Source organism: Giraffa tippelskirchi, chromosome 6 (assembly GCF_054371585.1).
Source record: "Giraffa tippelskirchi isolate mGirTip1 chromosome 6, T2T-mGirTip1v1.2.pri, whole genome shotgun sequence".
NCBI classification, from domain to species: Eukaryota; Metazoa; Chordata; class Mammalia; order Artiodactyla; family Giraffidae; genus Giraffa; species Giraffa tippelskirchi.
Genome location: NC_137280.1, coordinates 34087190 through 34113769, shown reverse-complemented (window position 1 = coordinate 34113769; position 26580 = coordinate 34087190). Strand labels below are relative to the sequence as shown.

At 37.7% G+C, this 26580-nt stretch overlaps 2 protein-coding genes across 2 annotated transcripts; both read right to left on the bottom strand.

The window, feature by feature from the left end:
• Window positions 1-4462: 4462 nt before the first annotated feature.
• FABP9 (fatty acid binding protein 9) lies at window positions 4463-8145 on the bottom strand. The gene is made up of 4 exons (XM_081496732.1): window positions 8073-8145; window positions 5711-5883; window positions 4809-4910; window positions 4463-4645 (listed from the first exon to the last, which is right to left on the bottom strand). Exons 1-4 carry the CDS (start codon window positions 8143-8145, stop codon window positions 4595-4597), a joined length of 399 nt encoding a protein of 132 aa, XP_081352858.1. The 3' UTR covers window positions 4463-4594.
• An 11200-nt stretch (window positions 8146-19345) lies between these two features.
• Window positions 19346-23709, bottom strand: LOC145508947 (fatty acid-binding protein, adipocyte). The gene is made up of 4 exons (XM_081496729.1): window positions 23564-23709; window positions 20662-20834; window positions 20027-20128; window positions 19346-19563 (listed from the first exon to the last, which is right to left on the bottom strand). Exons 1-4 carry the CDS (start codon window positions 23634-23636, stop codon window positions 19513-19515), a joined length of 399 nt encoding a protein of 132 aa, XP_081352855.1. The 5' UTR covers window positions 23637-23709; the 3' UTR covers window positions 19346-19512.
• Between the last annotated feature and the right edge of the window lie 2871 nt (window positions 23710-26580).

Genomic DNA, 26580 nt, shown 5'->3' with positions numbered 1-26580 from the left:
TTGATTACGTTTTACAAAATTTTTCAATAATTGAGATGGTAAAATGTGGTTTATGGGCTTCCCAGGTGGCACTAGCAGTAAAGAATCCACCTGCCAATGCAGAAGACACAAGAGATGTGGGTTTGATCCCAGGGTCAGGAAAATCCCCTAGAGGAGGAAATGGCACCCCACTCCAGTATTCTTGCCTGGAAAATTCCATGGACAGCTGGCATGCTATAGTCCATGGGGCAATGAATAGTCAGACATGACTGAGTGATTGAGAACACACAATGTGGTTTACACACACATATGTATGTGTATACACACACACACGTAAACACGTATTTCAGATAAGGTAAAGTTATATCAGAGAATCAGTTCATGTATAAACTGTACTTTCATTTGTTCATATCAAACCACGCCTTCCTTCAAACAATGGAAAACTAGTTTTGTAGTTGAATTCTAGCCTATAACATGCTCATGATTGGGGATACATGGTGAAAATGCATTATCTTAAATGGGCACATTGACTCAGTAATGTGAGCTGCTGCCATGAACCCAAGAATTTCAGAAGTTTAACCCAGAAGTTTATTTCTTGCTCCCTGTCTTGTCCACTGCAGGAGCTCCTGATCTATGGGTAGCTTTTCTCCATAGAGAAAGGCTCAGAGGCTTTGAATCCATTCATTTCATGCCTATAGCACACTTCAGATTTCAGAGTCCTCTCCTCCAAGCAGCCAGGGGTTTGGGAAGATGAAGAAGTCACACTTACCTCTTTATTCTCTTGACCTGAAAGTGGCACATGTCACTTCCACTTAGACTCTGACGTAGGAAGTAGTCACATGACCCCAAGGAGATAGGTGGGTACTGAGCCATGTCTGGCTTGCAGATGCTTCTCAATGCCAATACTGTATTGGCAAGCCCAGATTTCTAGTGGGAAATTAACTATCTCTTCTATATTCAAATCTGGGCACACTAAGTCCTGACATTATGTTTGAATAACTATCTTAAAGTCTATATTCTGATAGAATGTTATAAGGAACTTGGAATACTGGTCTAGCTTTACCACCGACCAAATGGATAGCATTTGGGTTGTAGCTTTATCACCTATACAATATTGATTGTTCTGAGAACCAAAAACAGAAAACCTTTGTGAAATTGTTTTGTAACTTATGTATTGACATATGAACTCTATTTTACAAAGGAAACCAGAATTGATTTCTCCCAAATCCCATTTCTAACTGATTAGTTGCTCCTAGACCCTGCCTACCTCTGCTGTAACACTCTTCCAATCCAACTTTGTCTGCCCACTGTTTTAGTGCACATGCCTTCAATTCTGTGGTTCCTATTCTTTGCATTCCAATTGCCTTATTATCTGAGAAGGGGATGTGGGAAAAATGAGAAGACATGAAGGATTCCTTGTGCTGGCCCATTGAAGAATGTCTCATTTAGCCTCATAACAACCTTGTGAAGTAGACAGTCTCTATTTTGCAAAGGAGAAAACCAAAGTGGGTGAACAGCTCATTCAAGCTCACAAAACTGTCAATGGCAGAAGCAGGATTCAAGTCCTGCTCTGTCTAGTTCTCAAATTTCACTTCCTGCAATGTGTTTGGGAGGTTAGCAGGCACTTCCTCTTCTATCATGAGGCTGGTTGTTAGAAGGTCCCTCCCAACCCTTACCCTCTCAAAAAATTACTCAAGGTCTAGATTCCAACCTTCAAAGTGGGCAGATTATAGTTTTCTGTAAATGTTTAAAATAGAAATAAATCGAGGATTAGGTTATGTCCTGATTTCTTCATCCTAAATTTCTATTTTCTGTTACTACCTTTGAAATAGTCAGTTGTCTTTTAATCACTTTCAAAGCATGTTCTTTTATGATTATTACACTTTTGTGCAAATATATGAAAATTAAATGCACTAAAAATGTTCAAAATAAATTATCTTTGTCAGTGGTTTACTAAATAGTATTGAGTAGCAAAAAAAGAAATCTGGTGAGTTATTCATTGATAATAGTATTAATCATGTTTTTAGTATGCTTGATATTTGGATAATTAATTCTTTTCTGTAAACTTCAGTGTAAATTTAAAATGTAATAGTTTATCACTAAGTTTTCAGTCTAAAAATATTCAAAAAAATATATTTTATTTTATGGTTCATAAAATCTATCACTTCCTCTACTTCAAGCCCTTTTGGAAAGTGAATAATGGCTTTTTATTGCTCAACGATAATTGTCATTATTATCCTTTTTCTATAAATCCAGTGCAACTTGACAAGTTGTTATTTGTTTATAGATAAATAGTGACAGTTTTTGAAGGTAAGTCAAATATACCAAGAGACTGAACATGTGAACGTCCTTAGTAAAGACTAATAATTCTAAGTGTAAACTTTAATGAATTTTCTTATAGAAATATTAACACAATTTGACTGAGGATAAAAATGAAATCAATAGGGTTTCAAGATGCTTCTGTTACTTGTAACAATAAAAGGCAGTTGTGAATTCTATCCTTAACTCATTTCTATTTGCCACCACCTAATAGAGTATTGATGGAGAAGAAAATGGCAACCCACACCAGTGTTCTTGCCTGGGAAATCACATGGACAGAGGAGCCTGGTGAGCTACAGTCCATGGTGTCGCAAAGGAGTCGGACATGACTGAAATGCTAAACAATAGAGTATTGAACAGATGGTGGTCATTGAGTAAGAACTTGCAAAATGAGCGACTTTCTCAGGAGTAGCATGCTTGATTCTACCTACTAAAGACTCCACATCAGAATTTTTATCTCATTTAGGCTGTCTATAACTTGAGCTGTGACATTATGAGAAGAGAAATAAGTCTTGAAAATTCAAAACTAAATTATTCTTTTTAAAATTTTGCCTCTGTAAAGCCAAAGATTTAAATGAGTAAGTGCCTAGTGCTTTTGAAAATGCCCTAATCCTTGCGGAAAACAGTTCAGCCAGTGATCTGAGTTGTTGCTGAAGTGCTGTCATCTGTGTTCCCATCGCAGAGACCATGCTGAGGAAGGCAGCATCAGCCTCTGCTCCCGTTTGTGCACAGCATGCTACCTTGGGGCTTGAGAACCTCTTTGACTTCTGGAGAATGAGTACAGGTACATTTTGTATGTACTTGAGTCCTTTAGGAAGGGCAGAGGCAAGCATGGGGGAATGACTGTCGCTGCCCACATCTGGCAGTAGTGCGGCCACTTCAAGTGCACAGTTTTATGCTGAGGTCTTCGGGTTTAATATGACAGTCCTAGTTCCTTTCCTTGGACAAGAATTCAGTTAGTGTCCCAACCCCATGCTAAGTCCTTTTCATTTCTCTTTAATTTCATCCTTACTAAGGTAACCATGTTTTTTAGTTTGCCTAGGACAGTCCCAGTTTATGCTTTTGGCCCAAGTGTAATTACTGATAGTGCCTCTTTTCACGTCTCATTCAGTTTAGATGACAAACTAGCACAAACTAAACACTACCCTCAGGGATTATTTTTGACTAACTACTGTCTGGTTTAAGTTTAATTTGCAGCATGAGACATACAGAACTCTTTCTCTTTTTCCTTTTCCTCTTCCCACTGCCACAAACACACTCAATTTTAAAATTTTACCTGTAATTACTCTGTTTCGCCCTAAGCCCTGAGAGTACTTCCCAGCAACAGTAATCAGTGAAACTATTAAGGGACTTTATGAAGCTCTAACAATTATATTCCCACTAGGTGTTTAGAAGTTCAGGACTGGCATTTAGTAAAATATCATTCTGCAAAGACTAAGTTGTTAGTGATGGTAACAGACGCACTAGCCTGATTATGTTAAACGCATTTATGGAAAAGTAGGATAATGATTGTTTTAGACGTTCTATAATAATTCAAGCACAGTGTATAATGTCCAGGCTATCTTTTGTAGCCTTTTTGTCTCTGTGTTTGTCTCTCTCCCCTTCTCCCTGTCTCTCTCATCTATCTATCTATTATTCATTATCTATCTGTCTCTCATCTATCTATCCTATCTACAAGACTTTATGCAGGGCCAACCTTCTGCAGAAATAGACAGCAACATTGGTTTTCAACACCTATGTTGTTCAAGGGGGATGTTAGTCGCTCAGTAGTGTCCACCTCTGTGACCCCATGGACTATAGCCTGCCAGGCTCCTCTGTCTCTGTGATTCTCCAGGAAAGAATACCGGAGTGGGTTGCCATTCCCTTCTCCAGGAGATCTTCCCAACCCAGGGATCAAACCCAGGTCTCCTGCTTTGCAGGAAGATTCCAATGATTATAATAAATCCCTCTTTGAAGTCACATGAATTTTAACAGAGCACCCTTTGATGGAAAGCCTTAACCTAAATGGAATGGGTCCATCGAAGGAAAATCAAGGATTGTAGAAGTCAAGTGTGCAAAGAATAAAGGGCGCTTTGGTGATCTTACAATCATGCCAGAGACAGGTAGTTTCTTGTGTCACCCATTTAGATTGTCCCTAACTCTCAAGATTACACAGCTCCATAACTGCACTTAGTTTGGTTTTATTGAGCAATTTTATGTTGAGAAATTTTTTTTAAATCACTGGCCCTGAAGCACATCTTCTTCAAGTCCCAGTTTCCTGTTAGCGAACAAGTTTTCACTGATGCATACAGTTTCTTCACACCTTTTCATAGACACCAGTGCTGACAACATTATTCATGATATATTCCTAGAAGCAAAGAGGGATCTATTAGAGTTGGTACATGACAGGTTAAATTTGCTCTGTCCCTCTTTCCCCAGACTGCCTACTCGGGCTATAAGACAATTGAATGATTTGAAAGGTATGCGTCAAATAGTGGCATCAAAAAATTTTTAATTTAGAGAAAACTCACCACTACCATTTTTCCATCTACAATTTTTCTTTTGATTGTTGTCTCTTTACCAAGCCATTTTTGGACATGAATCATTGAACCAGCATCTAGTGTTATGATGCTCTATAAATGTAGAAAGGAATCAGTCAGAAATAACAATTCACAACATCCTAATGACACAAGACTAGATATTTATTTTTTAATTTCCATTTTGAAATTCTCTTCTCCAAAATTCTTACATCAGTTCTCGTCCTAATTTAATACCATCAAACTAGGGAGGTCTCAAGAGATTATTCAAGTGATGCTCTTTTCCCCCAGGTAAGCAATACCTAAACTATTTGTGAATGATTGTTCCATATTCTCTTTTATAAAATGACAAAGAATGGGCTTCCCTGATGGTTCAGTGGTAAAGAATCCACCTGCCAATGCAGGAGACAAGGGTTCAACCCCTGATCTGGGAAGATCCCACATGGCACTGAGCAGCTAAACCCGTGCACCACAGCTATTGAGCCTGTGCCCTAGACCCAGGGAGCCACAGCTACTGCAGCCCGAGCCCTAGAGCCCCCAGAGCCTCTGCTTCACAAGAGAAGCCACTGCAACAAGAACCCTGTTCACCACAACTAGTGAGCAGCCCCCACTCACTGCAACTAGAGAAAAGCCCATGTAGCAACAAAGACCCAGCACAGCCAATCAATCAATAGATAAAATTAAAAACAAAGAAAAAATGACAAAGAGAGATCAGAGAAGCAGTGAAAATGCGTTGAGTTTTGGGGCCCTAAATCATTTGCGAAAGAATTGATTTTAGAGATGTGCGCTATTAACTAACAAAATAAACTCCAACTGACTGGGTAAATTAGAACAAACTATGCCTAACCGCCTTCTAGATTTTTCCTGATTATGAAGCAGGAAGATTGAGTTCTTACCTTTACTTTCCGGTTATCTATGGTGGTTTCATCAAATTCTTCCCCAAGCTTGAAGGAGATCTCAGAGTTCTTGAAAGAACTTTCAGTTTTGATGCTAAGCTTATCCCCGTCGGCACTAATAATGATTCTTGGCTTTGCTGATCCTGCAAGGTTCTGGACTGCCACACTCACTCCTATAGGAATGAGTGAGAAGAAAATTCAATGAGTAGAGGAAACAACTTGCCTTCTTAAGAAGTTTAGGAAGAAGTGCTAGCAATCATTTTGGAAAGCAATTCAAAAAGAACGCATCCGCTTCCGGACATTTTGGATAGTATGCCATATTTTCTTCAGTGCTCTCTGTATGAGCTGGTTGAGCCAAACCTCCCAATCAGAAGACATATCTAGTAATTATACTTGACATTTTGAAAGCTAAGTTCACTTTCTGAGACTATTGTGCTTCATCTAAAATCACGGAGACTCTTATACTTCATCTAAAACCTACATTTGTATGGTGCCTTTCAATCATGTGCTTGGGCTTTACCTCATGAAGTGTTTCAACAACAGTATTTCAACAGCAGGGGGTATTATTACCCTCATTTTAGAGATGAGTATACCGACTTCCAGAGAGGTAGAGAGGCTTATTCTAGATGATGTGCTTGGTAATTAGCAGAACTGAAATTTAGACATAGGTTTTCTAATTGTCCATGAACTTTAGCATGCTTTTTTTTTCTTTAAAAACAAAAACAAAAACTTTCAAAGTATCTAACCTACTCTAAAAGAATATGACTTATAAAGTGCAGGCTTCTCTTATATGTAGGTACAATTCATATCTGGCTGAATAAAGAGGAAGCAGGCAAATTAGACAATTTGGCTGAGAGCCTGGCCCTGCTATTCATGTTGGGAATTGTCCGTTGTTGAACTTGACTCCTGCAATAGTTGAGCAGAAGGGCTGACTCCCATCTCTTAATATTGATAGAGGACTTGATTTCACATTCATATTATGGGCAGATGGGAAGCCTCTGACTACATAAAAGCAGACAATCTTGAGATATAGTTTTTTATTAAAAGGGAGGTTTCTCTTAAATGTTTAAAATTACTTAGTGAAGTCGCTCACTCATGTTCGACTCTTTGGGGCCCCATGGACTGTAGCCTACCAGGTTCCTCTGTCCATGGGATTTCCCAGGCAAGAATACTGGAGTGGGGTGCCATTTCCTTCTCCAGGAGATCTTCCCGACCCAGGGATTGAACCCAGGTCTCCCACATTGTAGGCAGATGCTTTATCATCTGAGCCACCGGGGAAGTCAAAATTACTTAAGTAAATGTTAAAAAATTACTATTCTTCTGGCACTGGTAAAGAATAGTTTAGTTATTATAGTTATCTGAGCCATTGTAAATGATATTCATTTCAACTTGAATAAGAGCTAAAGTATGTAGAACTTATAATTCTGAGAGATGTCCAATGGTGGGAAATTTCATGAGCAAAAATGTTCTATTTCTATGTGTTTTATTTCAATAAAACATTTGAAATGCTTCAAAATAATGTTTTAAAAACCTCCCATGTGGAGGCGGGGCTAAGATGGCAGAGGAATAGGACGGGGAGACCACTCTCTCCCCCACAAATTTATCGAAAGAACATCTGAACGCTGAGCAAACTTCACAAAACTACTTCTGAACGCTGGCAGAGGACGTCAGGCATCCAGAAAGACAGTGCATTATCTTCGAAAGGAGGTAGGATAAAATAAAAAAGATAAAAAGAGAGACAAAAGAGTTAGGGATGGAGACCCATCCTGGGGAGGGAGTCATAAAAGAGGAGAAATTTCCAAGCACCAGGAAACCCTCTCACCAGAGGGTTTGGGGGAAGATTTCGAATCTCGGAGGGCAACATAACTGGGAGAAAAAATAAAACCTCCCATGTGTATCAGAACTCTAAAAATTAACCCAACTAGAAGTTTTGCTTGTTGCTATTGCTCTTTTGAAGTTATAACTTAAAGTAAACCTTGAAACAAATTTAGTTAACAAATTTATTATAGATAGGTATTTCTATCCATAATGTGGAGCTGGGAAAAGCTATTTAATGAAATTACCAAGATAAAAAGAAACTCTATCATGAGGGAAGGATGAAGTATTTTCAAAAAGGATATATGATCTAAAAATATAGATAATGATTAGGAGGAAGTATCTGTGAGCCTAGTATTGCAGAAAGAGATAATTATTAATAGTAATAAAAGAGTAAATGTAGATACATAAACTTTGTTAACCCCATGAATATACCCTAAGATCCCAAATGAACAAGATAATTGTAGGAAAATTCATTGTAAAGTGTAATCCCAGCCACATCAAAAAAGCATTGCCAGTTTCCAAATCTTGTAAAGCTATTTCTCACCCAGCTCTTTCATATATTCATCAAAGTTTTCACTGGAGACCAGTTTCCAGGTTCCCAAGAAGGGCTCAATCATGATGGAAAGCTTGCAGAGGAGAGGTGCTCACAACCAAAAGCCAGAGAAACTTAAGCAACACATTGCTACCAGAATCTTAATTTAAAAGACATCTTCATCATGTGACTCTTCTGAAATGGCCAATGGGGAGCAGCAAGACCAAAGATTCTAGGCACCAGTGTTGACTCATTTTATTTACTTTCAAATAAAGACACAGAAAATTAACATGTTAAGCTGAATTTAAGTCAATGATTATAGCTTATAATAAACAGATTGGTAACCTAAGAGTCACCTGATAAATATTGTGGAATGGAGACAATTTTCAATAGAGATCAGCATTTTGAACTATGAATGAATGCTGAGTCAACTCTGAAGGAATAATCCAACAAATGTCTAATGAACACCTGACTGAGATGTTTTCCTACCTAATACAGGGACACCCTTGCTTGCTCTACCTCAGCTGCTTTTTATTTGGACAAGTCACAGTGCCAGAGTACTCTCTTCATTATAAGAATATGCGCCCCTCCCTTCCTTGCAGGGCTGATGAATTGATACTACTTAATGTAACTGAAATGTCTACAGTTGATTGGAGTGAGGTGTAAGGTATCATTGTTGTTAATTAAGAGTAATTGCAGAGTGGGAAGAAAACTAGCAATTATCATTGATGGTGTTTTATAATTTAAGCTCTAAAAATGAGGGGAAGCTAACGCTAAAATTCATCTTTTAGGATAACAAAGAAATCTTGATATTAAAAGAAGAGTAATTAAAATATTAATCTTGATAATAAATATCAAAATATATTGATGTGAAAATAAGATTAATTAAAATTTTAATCTTGATAATTAATATCAAGAAATATTGATATTGAAGTTTTGAATGGAAGTTTTAGGTAGAAATATGGTATTCTGATATTTTCATTCTAAAAGAAAGACGAAGACAGGAAGTAATTTAAATATCTGTGCCATTACTTCTAAAATCATCTTCTGTAACCCAAGTAATGGAAGTGAACTTTGCAGATAAGGCCTTTACTGGGAAGGATTGGATTCTGAAGTTGTAGATTTACGTGACGGCTTTGAACTCCAGTTGTTTTAAAGAAGGCTGGAAAATTAGAGTGAAGAATAATATTTATACTATCATCTGCCTGGGTCAAAATATTCCTTCAAGTCAAAGAAATCTTCATTCAGACCATCTGTTTGTGGGGAAATTAAAAAAAAAAAACAGATGCTTTGGCACCACAAAGTTAAATCTTAAGTGGTATAAAGAATTTATTTTGATGGAAACATATAAGAAAGTTATTTATAATATAATATAGGGGAAATAGTTAAAATATCTGGAGGGCAAAACAAGGAAAGAAAAAATCTTAGAGTCAGTTTTAGGGAACTGAGACTTGGACTGAATGAATATAAGTGCCTTAGCAGTTGAAAGCACACTCAGAGGTGATGCTTAAGTAAAGAGCAAGTGACTTGATCTTGCTTTACTGGTTCTGGATTTGTATGTACTCAGCCTGACACATGGCAGGCATACAAGTCTGTGTATGTTTGCCAGTGGGGTAGCATAATCAAGGTCTCCCCTTAGTCTAACCGGTTTTGTTCCAAGTATTCTAAAACTGATTGATTCAGAAATCAACCCTGTGGCCCATGAGGCAAAAGAGAATGTCAAACTTCTGCCTTTTCTAAAATTCCCTCACCCTTGAGAGAGAACCAGAGGGACAGTCCCCTCCTTGGCAACTTTTGCTCTCTTGTATGATATTTAGGGGCTTCACAGGTGACATTAGTGGTAAAGAACCTGCCTGCCAATTCAGGAGATGCAAGAGACACAGGTTTGATCCCTGGGTCAGGAAGATACCCTGAAGAAAGGCATGGCAACCCACTCCAGTAATTGGCCTGGAGAATCTCATGGGCAGAGGAGCCTGGCAGACTGCAGTCCATAGGGTCTCAAAGAGCTGGACATAACTCAAGTGGCTTACCACACACACACATACACATACACACACACGATATTTAGAACTGCTGCATCCATTGTGTTACCAACTCAAACATGAGGCCAAAACTGAGAATGGGAGAGAGGAAAAGAAGGAAGAACTCAAGACCACTTTGTTTCTGGAATCTTTATAAGGAGAATTGATGAATTCCATTATTATTTTAAAAACATTGTGTCTGAGTTTTTGTTCCTTGCAGTTTAAACCTTCCTAACTGATATGCCTTTGTAAACAGCTCCACCTAAATTTAGACTTTGAAAACCAATTCCAGGACTTCCCTGGCGGTCCAGTGGTTAAGTTTCTGTGTTTCCAATCCGGGGGGTGCAGGTTTGATCCCTGAACAGGGAATTAGATTCCATATGCCATTTGGTGTGCCCCTCCCCCCAAAAAAAGGATTAAAAGAAAATCCTATGTATCATGTGATATTGGCCTCATGCATAGTATCTCCCAGGTCTCCAGATCCAACTCAAAATCATGTTCTCTGTGAAACTGGTTCCAAGCTGGCTGATCCCTGTTTATGTGAAACAATTATACCTTAATAGAAGTGTATTCTGGAACTTTTCTCATAGTATTGCATCGAGTCCTCCTCCAGCTGTCCCCCAAGCTCTTTCATGAGTACATCAAGTAAAGAAAATATTTCTGATTCATTTCTGAATCCTTGAGAAACAGTGCCCGGTATATTGTAGGTGCTCAATAAACGTTTTATGAATGAATGACAAGAGGAATACAATGTTTATTTTGTTTTAACTGACAGTTTCCCTCATCACTGATATTAATTTCTCTAACAAGTAAAGACAAAGATTTTTTAAATTAAAAAAAATTTTATTGTGGCGAAATCACATAAGACATACTATTTTAATCATATTTAACTGTACGGTTCAGCAGCATTGTGTACACTCACATTGCTGTGCAGTTCTCACCATTATCCATCTTCTGAAATTTTCCTCACTTTCCTAAACTGAGACTCTGTCCTCATTAAACAACAACTCTGCACCCCATCCCCACCTCCCCCACCCACTGGATCCCTGGCATCTACCAATGTAATCTCTAGCTCTATCAATTTGACTATTCTAGGTACCCCATATTAGTGGAATCAAATTGTATTTAAGACAGAGTTTTAATACACTGCTCTCTCCTGACCTGCTCATATGACAGGCCTTTCATTATGGTCATCAAACAGTATAGGGATTCTCAGACTCCCTTCACCTTTGCTCAGTGTTTCATTGTTACCATACACATTTACCTCCTCCACCAAGAAAGTTCTCTTCTAGTCCTGCCACTATCACTACTAGCTTTGGCATCTTTGTTTGGTTATTTTTTTTAAAAAAACACCATTCCGGATTTCCATGGTGGTACAGTGGATAAGAATTTTGCCTGCCAATGCCGGGGACATAGGTTCAATCCTTGGTCCTGGAAAATTCCATATGCCGCAAAGCAACTAAACCTGTTTGCTGAACTACTGAAGCCTGTGGTCTAGAGCCCGTGTTCCACAAGAGAAGCCACTGTAATGAGAAGCCCACACGCCAAAGCAAAGAGGAGACTCCACTAGCTGCAGCTAGAGAAGGATGGAGCACAGCAACAAAGACCCAGTGCAGCCATAAATAAACATGTTTTCTAAAATTATCATTCCCTCCAGTAAAAATATTTTTTAATTAAAATGTTCTTAATTGTTAATACTAGCAAAGGAACTAGAATATGGTATTCTGTTATAGAACAGTTATACATTTTATTTTCATGACAGTTTAAATACTTATTTCTCCATGATCTCATTTTTCTATGCTTTTCCAGTATCTCATTGTCTACATTAACTTTCTTTCTTGAGACTGTTTAGCTATTGCTGCTGCTGCTGCTAAGTCGCTTCAGTCGTGTCCGACTCTGTGCGACACCATAGACGGCAGCCCACCAGGCTCCTCCGTCCCCTGGATTCTCCAGGCAAGAATACTGGACTGGGTTGCCATTTCCTTCTCCGGTTTAGCTATTAAAAACACTTTTAAATAAATTTTAATTTTGAGATGTTACATTCTTCATTGGTGAGGAATACTGATAAAGTTAAATATGTACTAAAAGCTACAAAATGATTCAACAATATGACTGCTACTTTATTGCTGTACATAAAATAGCTGGAGCCACACTAGATTTTTTTTTTCTAATTTTTTATTGTGGTAGAATAGACATAACACAAAATTAACTATCTTTAGCCATTTCTAAGTGCATGCTTCAGTGGCATTCACATTGTTGTGCAACCATCACCACCATCCATCTCTAGAAATGTCATCTTACAAAGCTGAAACTCTACCCATTAAATAGTAATTCTCCATTCTCCACTCCCCTGCCTCCTGGTTACCACCATTCTACTTTCCACCTCCATGAATTTTACTACTGTTAAGTACCTTGTATAAGTAGAATCATGCAGTGTTTATTTTTGTGTGTATGTGATCAGCTTAGTTCACTTAGTGCAATGTCCTCAAGGTTTACCCATGTTGTAGGAAATCTCAGAATTCCCTTCCTTTTTAACACAATGGTATTCTGTTGGATAAAGCAAAATGTGTCATTTATATTTTGCTTATACATTCATCCTTTGATGGACATTTGGATTGCCTCTACATTTTAGCAATAGATGAAAAATGTTGCTATGAACATTTGTTGTTGTTTAGCTGTTAAGTCGTATCCAACACTTTGTGATCCCAAGAACTGTATCTCACCAGGCTTCTCTGTCCTTCACTCTCTCACGGAGTTTGCTCAAATTCATGTCCGTTGAATCGGTGATGCTATCTAACCATCTTATCATTTGCTACCCTCTTCTCCCTTTGCCTTCAATCTTTGCAACCCTATGGACTACAGCCCACCAGACTCCTCTGTCCGTGGGATTCTCCAGCAAGGATACTGCAGGGGGTTGTCACTTCCTACTCCAGGGGATCTTCCCAAACTAGGGATTGAATCCACATCTTTTGAGTTTCCTGCATTGGGAGGCAGGTTCTTCACCACCAATGCCACCTGGTTAATTCTATTTTTAATTTTTTGAGGAACTGTCCTGCTCTTCTCCACAGCAATTGTACTGCTTTACCTTCCCACCAACATTATACAAGTTTTCCAATTTCTTCACAACGTCACTAACAAGTGATTTTTTTTTATAGCCTCCATCTTAATGTGTGTGAGATGCATCCTGTTATGATCTTGATTTGCATTACCACTAATACTTAGCGATACTGAACATCCATTCATGTGTTTATTGACCATTTATATATCTTCTTTGATACAAGACATTTGCCCATTTTTGAATCAAATGGTTTTTTTGTTATTGTTTTTAGGAGCTGTCTATATATTTTGGATATTAATTCCTTATCAGAAATATTACTTGCAAATATTTTCTCCCATTCTGTGGGTCACTTCTTAAATTTTTATGCATGTATGTATGTATTTATTTTTGGCTGTGTTGGGTCTTTGTTCCTGGATGTGGGCTTTCTCTAGTGATGAGCAGGGGAAACTCTTTGTTGCAGTGCTCAGGTTTCTAACTGCTGTGGCTTCTCTTGTTGCAGAGCACAGGCTCTAAGCAGGTGGGCTTCAATAACTGTGGCACTGGGGCTCAGTACTGTGGCCCACAGGATTAGTTGCTCTGTGGCATGTAGAATCTTCCTGAGCTAGGGATCGAACCCATGTTCCCTGCATTGGCAGGGGGATTCTTAACCACCAGGGAAGTCCCGTGTGCCACTTTTTTACTCTGTTGATAATGTCTTCTAATGCACAGGATTTTTTATTTTCCTGGAATCAAATTTGTCTATTTTCTCTTTTGTTCCCTATGCCTTTGGTATTATATTCAAGATATCACTGCCAAGTCCAACGCTGTGAAGCTTTTGCTTTACAAGTTTTTCTAAAAGTTTTAAGTTTTAGGTCTTACATTTGAGTTAACTTTTGCATGTGGTGTTAAAAAAAACATCAGTTTTACTCTTTTGCATGTGGATATCAGGTTTTCCAGGGCTTCCCTGGTGGCTCAGAAGTAAAGAATCCACCTGTGATGCAGAAGATGCAGGAGACCCAGGTTCAATCGCAGGTCAGGGAAGATCCTCTGGAGGACAGCCCAGCAACCCACTTCAGTATTCTTGTCTGGAGAATCCCATGGACAGAGGAGCCTGGCAAGTTACAGTCCATAGGGTCACAAAGAGTTGGACATGACTGAAGTGACTTAGCATGCATATTTTCCAAGCACCATTTGTTGAGAAGATTGTATTTTATCCACTGAATGATCTTGGCAATATGCAAGAGTTCATTTTGGAGCTCTCTATTCTATTCCATTAGCCCATATGTCAGTCTTTAGGCCAGTATCACACTGCTTTGATTATAGTAGCTTTGTAATAAAATTTGAAATCAGGACGTATCAATTCTCCAACTTTGTTCTTCATTTTTAGGTTTGTTTTTTTTTTTTGCTTTTCAGATCCCTTGATATTAGAATGGGTTTTTCTATTTCTGCAAGAAACATCATTGGACTTTTGACAGTGATTCCATTAAATTGGTAGATCACTTCAAATGGTATAGCATTGACAACTTCCAATCTATGACTATGGGACGTCTTTCCATTTATTTACGTCTTTTATAGTTTTCATAGTACAAAACTTCCACTTCCTTGGTTAATTCTTAAGTATTTTATTCTTCTTGGTGCTATTGTAAATGGAATTGTTTTCTTAATTTACTTTTCGAATTGTTCATTGTTAATGTATAGAAGTGTAACTGATTTTTGACTAGTGAATCCAACTTCAGGTCTTTCTCAGGGACAGTTTCTGTTGGTTTAACATTTTCTTTGAATGGGCCAAAGTCTCCTATTTCTTTCTATGTACTGTGATTTTACTATTGAAAGCTGAAAATTTGAATTTAATAAAGTGCTAACTCTGGAAATTAGATTCTCCTCCTTTTCTAGGGTTTGCTGCTTTTTGTTTTTGTTTTCTGGTTGCTGTAGTCTGGCTCTTTGCCAAGAATCAGCCTAAGGAATAAACTTAAGGTCTTCTCATGTCCTTTCTGACCCTGTGCCTTTTCCTTGGAATGCGCAGTGACTTTCTAATACCCTCTGCATATGCAATTGCTTTTGAATGTCCTGGTCTTTAATTATGGCTCCTCAAAGAGGAAAAAGTAAGAAATGAAGAGAAGGAAAAGGTGCTGGCCCTTTAAATTTCCTGACAATCTCTTGAGGAGGGGGAGGAGGGTGGTATTTGCAACAATAGGAGGAAATGCAACAATAGTGGCCGCCACCTCTTCCTTTGTCTGCACTTCAGTGATCAGAAGCAGCAATCAGTGATTAGAACACACATTCCAGGTATTTGGAGGATAGGGTCTTCATTAGGCTTCCTAGGTGGCTCAGTGGTAAAGAATCTACCTGCAGAGTAGGAGCTGCAGGAGAGGTGGTTTTGATCCCTGGATTCGAAAGACCCCCTGGAGTAGGGAATGGCAACCGTCTCCAGTATTCTTGCCTGAAGAATCCCATGAACAGAGGAGCCTGATGAGCAACAGTACATAGGGTCTCAAAGAGCCAGACACAACTGAGCGACTAACACTAAGATGGTTTTTGCCAAGTCATTCCACTGTAAAATTAATTAGTAGGCAATTAATTAATTTTATAGTTATCTTTCATGGCCTAGCTCAACTACATCTTCTATGCTGAAAACCTTCCTCCAGCACATACTGAGTACTCTGCTTGTCCTTGGCTTCCTTCCAATCCATAAAATATACCACACAATTTATCATATAATTCATGTCCTCCTCTATATTTTGTCTTCATTCATTCCACTAAAATTTATTGAGTGATTACCATATTTCAGGCATTGTACTAGATACTACATATATACATAACTGTCCTGAGGCTGTGTCAGCCTAGTGATGGAAAAGATGAGAAATTAAAATGTGGTAGTATCATGTTATAGTAAGAACATGTATTTTTCCTGTGGTCATGGGAGGAAGGGTTTAACTCTTCTTAGATATGGAGGGTGAGAGAGGAGGAGAAACTATCAGAAAAATTTTCCCAGGTGATATGATGACGTTCGTGCCATTTCTCTACCACACTGAGGGCATGATCATGAACTGTTTCTGTGTTACAAACCACACCTAGCACAGGAAAGAGTGTTCACTCACTCACTCACTCAAAAACTGTTTACTAAACTCCGAATCTGTTGTTTATTTTGTCAGGGTCTGGGGACATGGCTACAAATATGACACAATCCTTGCCTTTGAGATGCTCTCAGTAACTGAGTTTTTCCTGTTGCCTAGCATTTTCTGGCTGTTTGGCTACACATAAACTATTCTAATATTGAGATGGGTTGGTTGCATAAATGGATGGACAGATCCATAATTGGATATAACATTAAAATTGTGTTTTCCATATCAGCTGAGCACAGGGATGTCCATTGATAAGCAATCTAAGTGCCATGTCTCATTCCCTAATCCAGAAATTCTTGGTACTCATAGACTCTGGTTAGAACTGCTATAACCACACTGCTCAGAAGCCAGATCTCAAATACCAAAAGCATTGCTACCCAAAGGCCATCTTGGAAGCTTACCTATTCCAAGTCAATAATTCACAGAAATTGGAGCTCAGTGGTAGTACTGATGGGAATTGCATAAAAGAAGGTATAAACTGGCCCAGTATTTCACCCGATTCTTAATATTTCCAAGGAGGGAGTGAGTGACTTTTTTTTCATATCTGTTTTAAGATATAGATGGGCTCTATGCACACACATCTCTGTCTGAGAAGCATCCATTTGATCCTGTCTCTCTTCCTTTAAAAGTAGAATCTCCTCTATATTTCTGTATGTGTGTTGATAGAAGCAATGTTAACAAAAAATTATGTGAGGTTCAAAGTGGTCCCAGGGAGGATAAATCAGAGAACTGACATTGAAGATATATCTTTTTATACAGCTTTAATTTTATGGTGAAAACAAGAAATTGACTTATCTAGCAAATTTACATTGGACTTAATCTTCTTATTCTATGCTTCCACATCAACTGAAAAATAAGAATTAAACTTGAAGAGTAGATTTTGAAAAAAATCCTTGAATGATCACAGCACCATTTATGAATTAAGCTACCACTTGAACACTGATGGCGTGTGTTCAATTGTGCCCACCTCTTTGCAACTTCATGGATTGTAGCCCACCAGGCTCCTCAGTCCATGGAATTTTCCAGACAAGAATACTAGGGTGGGTTGCCATTTCCTAGTCCAGGGGTCGAACACACTTCTCTTACATCTCCTGAATTGGCAGGTGGGTTCTTCACCACTTTGCCACCTGGGAAGCCCACTGAATACTGATGGTTTCTGGATCTATGTCCCAGCTAGGATTGCTCTCTCGAATATCAAATTCCTATGTCTATTCCCTACTTACTTTTACATACTTAAACTTTGAACTTCAGTTTTCTCATCTTTAAACAGGAATACCAAATCCGCATCATAGGATTATTTTGATAATAAATTAAGTTAGAGCATGTGAAGTGCATGGACCATAGTAAGTGTTTAATAAATGTTGATTTACCAAGAATTTTTCTAATTAATTCCTATAAACCTCTTTTCGAATTCTTCAATTCTTAAGTAATTTCAAAGTGAGAGTTTAACTCTCTGCTTTTGTAAAGTAAATTATTATGATCAGAAACTTAATTTACCTCTTCTGGCTTCTCTGTATCTTGGTGTTATGCATAGAGTGTGTCTGTGTGTGTGTGTGTGTGTTGTCTGTGTCTGTGTGTGTCTGTGTGTGTTAAGTTGCTTCAGTCATGTCTGACTCTTTGTGATCCTATGGACTATAGACCACCAGGCTCCTCTGTCCATGGGATTCTCCAGGCAAGGATACTGGAGTGAGTTGCCATGCCCTCCTCCAGAGGATCTTCCTGACCCAGGGATCAAACCTGCATCTCTTATGACTCCCACATTGGCAGGTGGATTTTTCACCACTAACGCCACCTATGCATATGGCGCATGTGTGCGTGCTAAGTTGCTTCAGTTGTTTCCAACTCTTTGCCACCTTATGTACTATATTCAGAAAACAATAAACTTTTTTTTTTTTTGCCATGCTGTGTGGCATGTGGAATCTTAGTTACTTGACCAGAGATTGAACTACTCCTCCTGCAGTGGAAGCATGGAATCTTAACCACTGAACTGCTGGAAATGGAAGTGTGAATCACTCTCTTGTGTTTACTCTTTGCAACCCCATGGACTGTAGCCCAGAAGGCTCCTCTGCCCATGGAATTCCCCAGGCAAGAATACTGGAGTGGGTTGCCATGCCCTCCTCCAGGGGATCTTCCCAACTCAGGGATCAAACTGGGGTCTCCTGCACTGCAGGTGGATTCTTTACCATCTGAGCCACCAGGAAGTCTTTAATAAACTTATTTTTAAAGGAAGCATCACAAATAGAATGTATCAATTGCAGGACACACTTTAAAAGATTTTGGCTTCCTATAAAAGCTAAGTATGTGATAGGGAAATTTCAGTCTATGTACATAGAACTCCAAAGATCTATAGAGGTGCTTCAAAGTTCCACAATGTGCAGAAGAAACGAATTTTCTCTCTCTCTCTCTCTCTCACACACACACACACAAACATGAAAACACACCCTTACTAGCTTTATTATCATTTTTGTTTTATATATTGAAATTCCAGGGAAATTTTATTTGCATAAAAAATTCCAGGACATATTCAATATCTTTTTTTAAAAAAAATTCCACTGGTAAGAAAAACAGAAAAATTTGGAAATGACTACAAGAACATTTACATCATAACTCATTACAAGCCTGTCATGTCTTTTCTGGAATAAATGTAGTATGTGATTATTTGGGCTTAATTTAGACAGATTCCAGGGATACCTTGGTTTATTAATAATTTTTCAGGTTAAAATTTATAGCCCAGAAACCTTTTTCTACACTCTTCATTGCTACTCCATCTCTCTGTCTTGATGCTCTAGGACAGATTTTTGTGAAATGACAACACTTGGGCCAGCTGACTGTGGACAATTTCACTACATTTAAAACTATCTTAGGTCCCTGAGAGGGTGTTGCTTGACTGTATGCTAAATAAGGACTTCATATTCAGTAATAGTACATATTTATCATTTTCTACCTAAGACTATGGGAAATTCATATTATCTTTTTCACCTTGGATTATTATTTTAAAAATCATATTACACTGGAAACAAAGCAATAATACAATTTTCTATTTCCATCACTAAATTATGAGTAAGAAATTGTTAAACACAATGAATAAATCATTACATAGCCTTATAAATCTAAAAAGTTTTATTTAACCAACACAACGATATCAAAATCAGTCTGGGAGAAAATCAGTTTCTTGCTTATTAGTGGCAAATAACAATATATGTTTGGATAACACATCCAACAGAAAGTCATGGAGTTCGAAGCAAACTTCATTCATTTCAATATCCCTTGGCTTATGCTCTCTCATAAACTCTGGTAGCAGTGACACCATTCATGACACATTCCTAGGCACAAAAGCAAAATATTGGTAAAATCCTCAGAACTAAACAACTAATGTTTTGTTTATTTATTGTCTCCTTCAATGTTGAGAAGGAAAAAATGTTCATCAAAAGATATTCACTCTTGGCTCTTGTTATATACCTGATATTGTAATAAACTAGGGAGACACCAAGATCAAGAAGATACAAGTCTTGCCCTCAAGGAATCTTACAATCTATGTGGTGAGTGAAAAACGTAATTAGAAATGCACGATACAATATGGTTCACATTGAGAGGGATAAGAGAACACTTCCTGGCGCACAGTATACATAGAAGGAGCTTAGAAGAATAATTGCCAGAGTGAAACCATAATCCCAATAGACTAACTTTTCATTCTACAAGGGCAATTGTCTATTCCTCTAGGTAGGATAACAATTATGGAATGACCTAGCACTAAAATCTAGAATTAAGTAGTGAGAAGATACGTACCAGCACCAGCTTATCATCCACAAGTTTTCTCTTTATGGTGGTTGATTTTCCATCCCAGTTTTGTACCTGTACCAGGGCACCTCCATCTAAGTTTATGGTGCTCTGTGGGGATAATTAAAAGTGGTTACAATGATGGAGGGAAAAAAAAAACAGAGCACTTTTATTTGCTTATTTTGAGGTACTTAGAAATTCTAAATTACAAGAAGATGTTGCAAAAGAAAACAATGAATGCCAAAACAACATGCAAAATTACATGTATATTATGATCAGAATATTATACAAACATGCATTTGAAAAAAAATACTGTGAAAGAATATAGATAATACATTTATGTGGAATAACATCTTAGGTGGTTTTTTTCCTTTTCCCCCTACTCTTTTAAAAGTTCTCTAACATTGTTATATGGTATGACAAATAAATTATTATGTTAAACATTTTTAAAGTAATAAGGACAATTTTATTAAATGGGAGAAAATTCACCAACTAAATATCAAAGGCAACATGGTTCAGATCTAGCAATCTGAGATTTTTGGCTTATAATGGAATGGCTTTCCTCCTTCTACAAAATGGCTTGTTGTAGGCAGCAGTCATTTATAAATCAGGCTTTTACTCTGCTCCAGTTCTTTATTCCTCACCTTGACTTTTCTGTCATCTGGAGTGACTTCATCAAATTCCTGGCCCAATTTGAAGGAAATCTCAGTATTTTTAAAGGTGCTTTCTGATTTGATGGTGACCACATCCCCATTCACACTGATGATCAAAGTGGGTTTGGCCATGCCAGCCACTTTCCTGGTAGCAAAGCCCACGCCTATAGTTGGGAAAAGAAAAATGTCAAGTATACGATTTTTCTCTCATATATTTATCTAAGAAAGAGCGGGTGTGTGTGTGTGTGTGTGTGTGTGTATTTAGACAGATGCGTGTGTGCCCATGTACCCATCTACACTTCAGTGAGTGTATTAAAGGAGAAAGACTCCAGTGAGTTTATTATTAAAGTCTTTATTTAAACATCTCCAGAAAATAAATAAAATCAGCTAATACTTAACACCCAAGGCACAATTAGATGTAAGTCTGTTCTTTAAATTTCCCCCTCTGGGTTTCAGATGAGACTCTTCAGGAGATCCATTGTTAATTTTCCATAAGCATATATAAAAGATTAAATTTTCTAGGACACACATATTTTAAAAGTCACTGCACTCTCAAAATAACTGGCCATCTCAACCGTGAGAGCAGCCACCTTCACTTTACTCAGTTCATGAAACACTTGGGAATCTCAACCATTGCTTCTTGAATAACAAAAATGATCTAATCCATAGTCAAAGGTAGAACTCTCAATAGGATTCAGGGGACCAATAGAGAGTCACTCAGTTAAAATTTAATTTGGGTGTACAAAAACCACATTTCATGGCATTCACTGCCACGCCTAGTTTTCTTGGCTTTTCAAAATTACTCTGAAATGAAGATTTTGATTAATTTTTCTGAAAGGCAAAACGTTTCTTGCATTCATACCATTTTAGAATGGGGATGGTACTCCCAGTAAATTATAGAAAACTTTAAAGAGGGCTTAGGCATCAATTGAAAATTTCAAAGTTTAAGAAATCATTAGTAAGTTCAGAAATTAATACTTTGCTTCCCAATCACTCAAGTGGCAAACTCCTCTTCTTTAAAAAAAAAAAAAGAAAAAAATAGGAATGTGTTTTGGGGGATGTTACAGCTTTGGGATGGGATGAATGATTTACAACTTAACATAGACAGCAGTACCTTACTGTTGCTGCATATGTTATAGAGATTTTACGACAGTCGTAGGTGTGTTGGATTTTTTAAATGCACGTGCACAAATCTACTTCTTTGACTATGTATAGATACCAAAATTTAAGAATAGTGGGGATCAGGGAGGCAAATATCATACAAAACAAGCAATGCCAAGGCTCTGATTTAGCTCCCTGTCTGAAAGTGGTGACAGGTGGGAGGATAATATGCTGTTTCATCAAGTCTTGTCTCTGTTACAAAATGTAACCTCAGATTCATGGAGTGAGTCAGCGCAGTGAACGTGTGAGACACCGGGTGTGGTGCCAGACTGGCCAAGCTTGGGAAAATCACCCTCTCCTCTTGCTTGATTCTGTTGCCATTTGACTGATGAAAACGACACCTGCTGACTGAAGGTAAGCAAGTAGAGCAGCTAATTTCAGAATGGACCTTATTGTCTTTCATTATCATCAATACTTAATAATTTTAAAAGGCCACGGTGCCTGCATGCCTGCTAAGTCCCTCAGTCATGTCTGACTCTGCAACCCTATGAACCACAGCCCACCAGGCTCCTCTGTTCATGGGATTCTCCAGGCAAGAATACTGAAGTGGGTTGCCATGCCCTCCTCTAGGGGAATCTTCTTGACCCAGGGATCGAACCCTCTGTCTCTTAAATCTCTTGTATTGGCAGATGGGTTCTTTACCACTAGCACGACATAGGAAGCCCAAATGCAATAGTATAAGAATTTAAATATAAATGCTAAAAGTGTAAAATGCTTCTGAAAATAAATAGGTAAATTGACTCAAGTCCTGTAATATCAATATCAGTGCATATTGATTAGTTGATTGAGTTACAACTAGTCCGTAGTCTGGAAAACTAGGTCTCATTCATATTGAAGTTCCTGACTTCTCTCTTGTCTATAAACATGGAAAACAGTAGTTCTGAACAAGCAAAAAATATACAAGATTTAGAAGAAGGTTAAGTCTTGAGATTTAGAGATTAAATTATAACCTCTAATAAGGATATTGTGGGAAAAAATCCCTCCCCAATTTGCAACCCATGGATACAACTTCATCATGCATGGGTGTGGCTGCCTGACTAAATTCCCGCCTCTCTGCTCCTTTGCTTTACCTTTGTAATTATCTGGGGAACACAACGGTGATGTTAGCAGAATCCAAAAACCTGAAAGCCTCTATTATTAACGATTCTGTGTCATGCCTTGTAATATTAAGTCAAACAAATATCTAAGACTTTTAAGGAAAACATTTTCAGAAATTAAGATTTTTTTCCTCCCATAATACAACCACACATTTTAACAGATTGACTTTAAAACAATAAAATAATTGGTTAACATACATTACTCAAAAAACTACATTGAGATGATAAATACAGTGCTTTCAGTTTCAAACGGAAATTATCACATGCTAGGGAATAAATATAGGCTTATTTCCAAGTTATTGCTTCTTTTATACGCAAAAGGAATGAATGAAAAAGAGGCAGAGCCAAGTAAACCAAAGATATTCAATTTTAGCAATCAAATAAAATCTTGTCATTTCTATACAATGCCATTTATACTCTTTTTCATATCAGTTCACCTTTAGGAAGTATTAGTTGTGACTTCCATCTAGAATGTTTCTGGAAACAAATGATTCTCACTTGTTATTTTTATCACCTCTGTATAGAAAGCAGCATTTCATGTTGGGCCAGTGCTTCCAGAGTGAAAAAGAACCACAGGCCTCTCTTTCCTAGAGAAAAAGTTATAAGCCCAGGCATTCAACAATGCATTTCCTTACCCACTTCTTTCATGTAATCATCAAAGTTTTCACTGGAGACAAGTTTCCAGGTACCTACAAATGCATCACACATTTTGTGAATTTCTAGAATTATTCTTCGAGATGAGAAAGAAGTGCAGCTTTCAGCAAGATGCTGTTACCCTCTGAGTCCAGATAACTTCCTTTTAAAGGTGCCCAGAACATGTGATCTTGGGCACAACCAATTGGGAATGATATCAGATCGTTTCCTTCATTGCCAGTCTCTGCAGTTTTTCCTCTGAGTCATGTTTTTAACAGAAATTTCTCAACTTTGGCTCCCCTTGGCAAATGGTCATTGGACTCAGAGTACAACTTATTTTTAACCTTTAACAGAATATTTTCAACAATCTTGTTTTGACAGCTTAAAATTCAGGGCATGGAATTTCCTATTTTTTCATACATATTTATCCCAGTTTAATTATCTTGGGATAAATTCTGACTCCCTTTTCTAGAGCTCCTATTAAAATTGTAATTATGTGGTTCGTTTGAATTGAGGAACGTAAGAATTACCTTGGATATTCTTAGGTAATTGCAAAGACTATTTGGGGCACTACTGTCTCAGGAATTACCTGGAAATTAAAACAAAATAAGTAATGGCATTTTAAAGTACTCCAGCTTTCTCATTTCAAATGTTTTATATGAATAAAAAAAAAGTAAATTTAATTCTCCACCAGGAATCTAGACAGCAGTTTTAATTGACAAATGATCATTTAACCTCATTCTTTCCATCCCCTAAATAAGAGCATAGTGTGGATTTCCACAGACTTCCTAAAAAAAATGGCACTGATCCAAAATATACTCCCCTTTCTGAGAAAATTCGTCCTGTTCCTGACCTATATTATAAGCTCTAAATTTATCCAGATCTAAATGGTGTTGCTTTACCTAAAAACAATCTGGAGTGGGGTAGTCACAAGCTACTGAAATCTAATTTCCTTCTTTTACATAGTAAATAAGTCATGAGAATGCTTTTCTAAAGTAATCATGTTTATTGGACCCCCCGCACCCCCACCAGAATGATAGAAGACAGTCACATGGGCAACAAACTCCCATGAACACACCCAGATTTTAGGAAAGAAAAAAGAAATTAAAATATCATGGGGTGTGTTCCTTATCACTGCACTGTGTATTGCACTGAACAGTATCTGCTGAGCATATCACTGATTTGTAAGAATCCTAAGGGCTTTCCAGAAATGGTTGAGTAAGAGGATTCCGTAAAGGACAGATTTTTCTATAGGCAAGAAATTTGCTAAGAAAAACTGGTAAAGTTGTGTTACATTAGTAACTTTAAATGGTTGCATATGTTAATGGCACATTGATAATGTTCATTTACTCTGAACTTGCATAGATATGTAGACTGTGGTGGGTGGTGTACCATTCAGGGTAGGCTTACTATTATGAATTCATCGAACAAGAAAATAAAAATGATCAAGTTTCATACAGGGATAACTTCATGTTCTAAATTAATAATGGCTTTTGTTTTTAGTTTGTTTTGTTTTTATGATAATTTTTTTTAGAGAAGTTTTAGGTTTATAACAAAATTGAGAGGAAGGTACAGAGATTTCTCATGTACTCCCTGGCCCCCCACATGCATAGCCTCCCCCATTATCAATATCATTCACCAGAATGGTAATTTTTACTAAGAATGAACCTATCTTGGTATATTATAGTCACTCAAAGTCCATATGTTAGCTTAGGATTCACCTTTGGTGTTGTATGTTCCATGTGTTTGGACAAAAGTATTAATATAATGACATGCTGTTGTTATTTAGTTACTATGTCATATCTGACTCTTTGCAACCCCATGGACCATAGGCCGCCAGGCTCCTCCGTCCATGGAATAGCCCAGGGAAGAATACTAGAGTGGGTTGCCATTCTTCCTCCAGGGGATATTCCTGACCCAGGGATTGAACCTGTGCCTCCTGCATTGGCAAGTGAATTCTTTGCAACTGAGCCACCATGGAAGCCCATAATGACATATATTCATTCTCATAACATCATACAGAGTATTTTACTGCCCTAAAGACCCTCTGTGCTTTGCCTATTCATCTCCCTCGCATGCTCCCACCACTGTCCCACAACCCTGTCAACCACTGTCATTTTTATTGTCTCCATAGTTCTGGCTTTTCCTCAATGTCATATAACAGGAATAATATAATATGTGCCTTATCAGATTGGCTTCTTTCACTTAGTAATGTGCATTTAAGTTTCTTCCATATTTTTTCATGGCTTAATAGCTCATTTCTTTTTAGCACTGAAAAATATTCCGTTGTCTGGATGTACTACAGTCCATTCATACATTCACCTTCCGAAGGACATCTTGGTTGTTTCCAAGATTTGGCAATTATTAATAAAGCTGCTGTAAGCATCCACATGCAGGTTTTTTGTGTGGACATAGTTTTCAACCTCTTTGACTAAATGATGGGGTAATAGTATATTTAGTTCTATAAGAAACTGCCACATTGTATTCCAAAGCAAATGCACCATTTGGCATTCCCACCAGCAATGAATGAGAGTTCTGTTGCTCCACGTTCTCAGCAGCATTTGGTACTGTCAGTGTTTTGATTTTGGCCATTTTAGTAGGTTGCAGTGGTATCATTGTTTTAGTTTGCATTTTCCTGGTGATGTATGATGTGGAACATTCTTTCATATGCATATTTGCCATCCATGTATTTTCTTCGGTGAGGTGCCTGTTAAAGTCTTTGCCTATTTTTTAAATTGTGTTCTTTGTTTCTTATTATTTGGTTTTAAGAGTTCTTTGTATATTTGGGTTAACAGTTTTCTATCAAATGTGGTTTTTGCAAATATTTTCTCCCAGTCTATAAATAATGGTTTACTTTTCAAAATGTATGTTGATATTTTATTCTAGTAACAAATTGTCTCAGGTAGATTTTCAAATGAGTATCACATTTGAACATATATCATGTGTATGTGATACTGCAATTTAAACATGTTTTTAGAGATGGACTGTCTAATACAGTAATCACATGGGGCTCTTGAAT

What these genes read in the sequence shown, in the direction of transcription:
- FABP9 (XM_081496732.1), bottom strand. Translation starts at nt 8,145, where the DNA reads ATGATTGAGCCCTTCTTGGGAACCTGGAAACTGGTCTCCAGTGAAAAC. An exon ending in TAGATAACCGGAAAGTAAAG is followed by an intron (nt 4,911 to 5,710) that starts GTAAGAACTCAA and finishes CTACATTTATAG; the next exon opens with AGCATCATAACACTAGATGC. An exon ending in TAGATGGAAAAATGGTAGTG is followed by an intron (nt 4,646 to 4,808) that starts GTGAGTTTTCTC and finishes CTTTGCTTCTAG; the next exon opens with GAATATATCATGAATAATGT.
- LOC145508947 (XM_081496729.1), bottom strand. Translation starts at nt 23,636, where the DNA reads ATGTGTGATGCATTTGTAGGTACCTGGAAACTTGTCTCCAGTGAAAAC. An exon ending in TGATTACATGAAAGAAGTGG is followed by an intron (nt 20,835 to 23,563) that starts GTAAGGAAATGC and finishes TCCCAACTATAG; the next exon opens with GCGTGGGCTTTGCTACCAGG. An exon ending in TGGATGATAAGCTGGTGCTG is followed by an intron (nt 19,564 to 20,026) that starts GTACGTATCTTC and finishes TTTTGTGCCTAG; the next exon opens with GAATGTGTCATGAATGGTGT.